Source organism: Guillardia theta (genome assembly GCF_000315625.1).
Source record: "Guillardia theta CCMP2712 unplaced genomic scaffold GUITHscaffold_317, whole genome shotgun sequence".
Taxonomy (NCBI): domain Eukaryota; class Cryptophyceae; order Pyrenomonadales; family Geminigeraceae; genus Guillardia; species Guillardia theta.
The window spans coordinates 13,887-17,132 of NW_005434360.1; the positions used below are offsets into that span (position 1 = coordinate 13,887).

The 3,246-nt window shown below is 56.6% G+C and overlaps 1 protein-coding gene across 1 annotated transcript; it reads left to right on the forward strand.

Annotated features, from left to right (window-relative positions):
- Positions 1–2,094: 2,094 nt before the first annotated feature.
- Positions 2,095–3,092, forward strand: GUITHDRAFT_122353 (hypothetical protein; the record flags this gene model as incomplete). The annotated part of the gene is made up of 3 exons (XM_005818380.1): positions 2,095–2,173; positions 2,237–2,529; positions 2,583–3,092. 3 exons carry the CDS (start codon positions 2,095–2,097, stop codon positions 3,090–3,092), a joined length of 882 nt encoding a protein of 293 aa, XP_005818437.1.
- Between the last annotated feature and the right edge of the window lie 154 nt (positions 3,093–3,246).

Below are 3,246 nucleotides of genomic sequence, written 5' to 3' on the forward strand. Positions count from 1 at the left end.
CCCCTGATTTTCTAGCGACTACACCCAGCGATACAAATCCTTTGCATAGGGGAGTGGTGCTAGGAAGCCTAGCCAGTGGTGTGTTCTTATGCAACGTGAAGTAGCACTTTCGAGGGTAGGGTGGGAACCTCCGGGGACCTCGTCGTCGTGTTTAGGGGCCAATACGTAAGGTAAAAGCGCATAGAACCGAGTTCCAGATCCTCGTAGGTCTGAGGAACAACCTCGACACCCCGCAAAAATCCTTGTTATCCCCATCCTTCTCCTCCTCCCTCATCCTCCTCCTTCTCTTCATCCTCCGTCTGTCAGTCCGTCCCTCCTTCCTTTCCTCCCTCATGCTCTCTCCATTTTCCTCCCTTCCTGCCCCTGCTTGTCTTGAGCAGCAACAGCTCCTCCCCTCCCCCTCCTCTCTTCGATTATCACCCGCTAGGACGGTGCCAGGAAGAAAATGTGGGGGTGGGGGAAAAACATGAAAGAAGAGGACATGGCGGTATCAGAATCGGGGGGGGGGGGGGGAGGAGGAGGAGGTCACCTGAATCCACGACAAGCCTTCATTTTCAGTCCCTTCCGACTCCTGCGAGGGGGTCAAGAGAGCAGCGTTGAGCGCCTCCGGCTACCTCTCTGCTGTCTTCGGCGTCGTCCCCTTCGATCACCTGCGCAAGCTTAAGGGTCTGACCTGCAGCTGGGGCACAGCAGGGGTCACGTGATCGCCTTCCTCTCCTGCACCCTCGTCAGCTCCACTTGTCCCTCCTCTCCTGCCGGTACCTGCTCGCTGCTCTCCTCCTGCCTCCGCTAGAGCCCCTCCCTAGTTCCCCGTAAGCCATTCGCTCCTCCCATGGTCCTATTCCCTCCTCTTACCTGAGCTTCCCCCCTGCGTTGCGCTTCTTCTCCTCTGCTCGAGCATCAGCGTCTGTGATCGCCGCCTATCGCCTCACCTTCTCGATCCCATCCTGACTTCCTTGCTCTATCTCCCAACCAAGCTCATTCAAATCCTTCCGCCTGCATCGCAATGTTAGCATAACGGTAACACTGTCCATTGCTCTGTTCTGCTCTGCTTTCTTCACTGTCTCCCCCCTCCCTCCTCTGGTATACCTTCTTCATCTTGTGTACCCTTCCCTCCCTGTCACCCTTCACCCGTACTACCGTTATCAGCTCTTCTTGGCTCTGCTCTTCTTCCCTTCCCTCGCTCGTTCCTCTCTGCTCTGCTCTGCTCATGCTTCCCACCTTCTGCTCTCCTCTCCGATCATCTCCGATCATCTCCGCTCCTCTCCCCTCCTCCTCTCCTTCCGACCCCTCCCGCTTCCTCGCCTCTTCCTCCATTCTTCTTCCCCGCATACCCCAGTACTGAAGAATTAGTCAACTTTAAAAAGAAATAAAAAATGTTTTTTATTTCTTTCTTTCAAGTTTTACAACCTTGGCGGCCCCCTCGTTCAGGGGCAGGATTAGTTTGGTTTAGCTCACAAGTTTAGATTAGGTTGATCTAAACCTGGCTGTGTCGGTCAACTGGTAGTATTAGGCCCTCATGTGTACCGATGTGTAGGGTGGGGTAGGGGTCATCTTGATAGTGGTAGGGGTGACTCAAGGGGGTAGTAAGCTAGCCAGGATCTTGGCCAAGGACCCGGTTTGAAATGAAATTATGTCAAATTGAGGGGGTACTAATCAACTATTAGGGGGTAGGGGTACAAGATAAGGGGTGCATAGGATAGAGGGTCCAAACCGTTGGTGCCAAAGTGCTATGTGGGGAAAATGCAGGGGGGGGGAGAAGAACTTGAAGGAGGAGGAGGAGGAGCAGGGGGAGGAGGAGGAAGGGAAGGGAAGGGAGGGAAGGGGAGGGAAGGGAAGGGAAGGGAAGGGCAGGGAAGGGAAGGGAGGAGTGCATCACGATGGAAGGATTATGGAGCAGCAGTAGGAGGGGAAGAAGGGAGGGGACTGTCTGAGGTGAGAGGGAGAGGACAGGAGTATGATAAGACTCCCCTTATGCTTTCCTTTGACAGAACGTGACTGATTGACCTGCAAGATGAAGGATCGGCACCTGCGTCTCGGGCAGTCCAACTGAGCGCGTGACTCGAGGGCCGTCAACTCAGCATCGCTGTAGTGATGATCTCTTCGTTGCAGCGCAGTAAACCAGCTCCCGTCGGCCTGCTGAGCTCCTTCGTGCAGCGCCAGGCGTCCAATGGTGATGAGAGTCTCGGGAGGAGGCGATGAGCTGCGGTGCCATGGCTGACGGCTGTCGCTGCAGGAGAGAGGAGCCCCAGCGAGGAGATGTCAGCAGAAGCAGCTGAGTCAGCCAAGGAGGAGCTGGAGGAGGAGAGGAGGGTGCAGGCGCTGAGACGCGGGAGCTCGGGGAGTCTAAGGGATCTGATCCGATCCAAGATGAGGCGAAACTCGGCGAGCACCCGCAACAAGCTCGAGCAGATGCAGCGACTCATGCTCAAGCGCAAGGGAACCACGTTGGCCGACCTGCGCAAGTACACGCTGGAGCTCGAGCGGTTCGCGAAGAAGGAGAGGAGCGGCAGGTCAGAGGACGAAGAGGTGAGAAGCCGAGGGGTGAGGAGAGGCTGAGAGACTGACCGGAAGCTTCCAAGACGCGGGACGAAATGCAGCGAGTGCGAGAGATGCTGGAGGAGATGAAGGACGCGCTGTTCTTCGAGTCCTTGACCGAGAGCCAGATGGCGGTGCTCATGTCTGACTGCGCGTTCAAGCAGTACGAGCCCGGGGAGGTGGTGGTGAGGGAGAAGGAGCGATGCCTGGCTCTCTTTGTCCTCGTGCAGGGGGGCATCGGGGAGTACAAGGGCATCGAAGAGCTCGGGGCTTCTCCCATAGCCGACCCGATCCGATTGTACTCCAAGAGGGTCAAGCTGCTCGACCAGCCCCTCGATCAGTTCTGCAGCCTCTCCCTCTTCCTCGGCAGCCCCTCCAAGGCAACCTACGCCGCCGTCTACCCCTCGCAAGTCTTCAAGATCCCGGCTTCTGCCATACAGCCGCTCATCATCAACGACCCCGCCTTCGTCAAGAAGGTAGCTAACTTCCTCCTCTCCGACCCAGACCTCGAGCACAGCAACCTCTCCAATATGGGCTTGACCACCAGGTGCTAGCACTCTTCTTCCCCTGCTTCTTTTTCTCCTTCCCCTGCTGCTGCTGCTGCTGCTTCCCCCCCCCCAAGTTTGAAGCATATACTGCTCATGCTACGCTTTTGTCTTCGCTATCCTACGCCTTCTTTCATAGCGTACAGAGCTTTACCTGACTTGA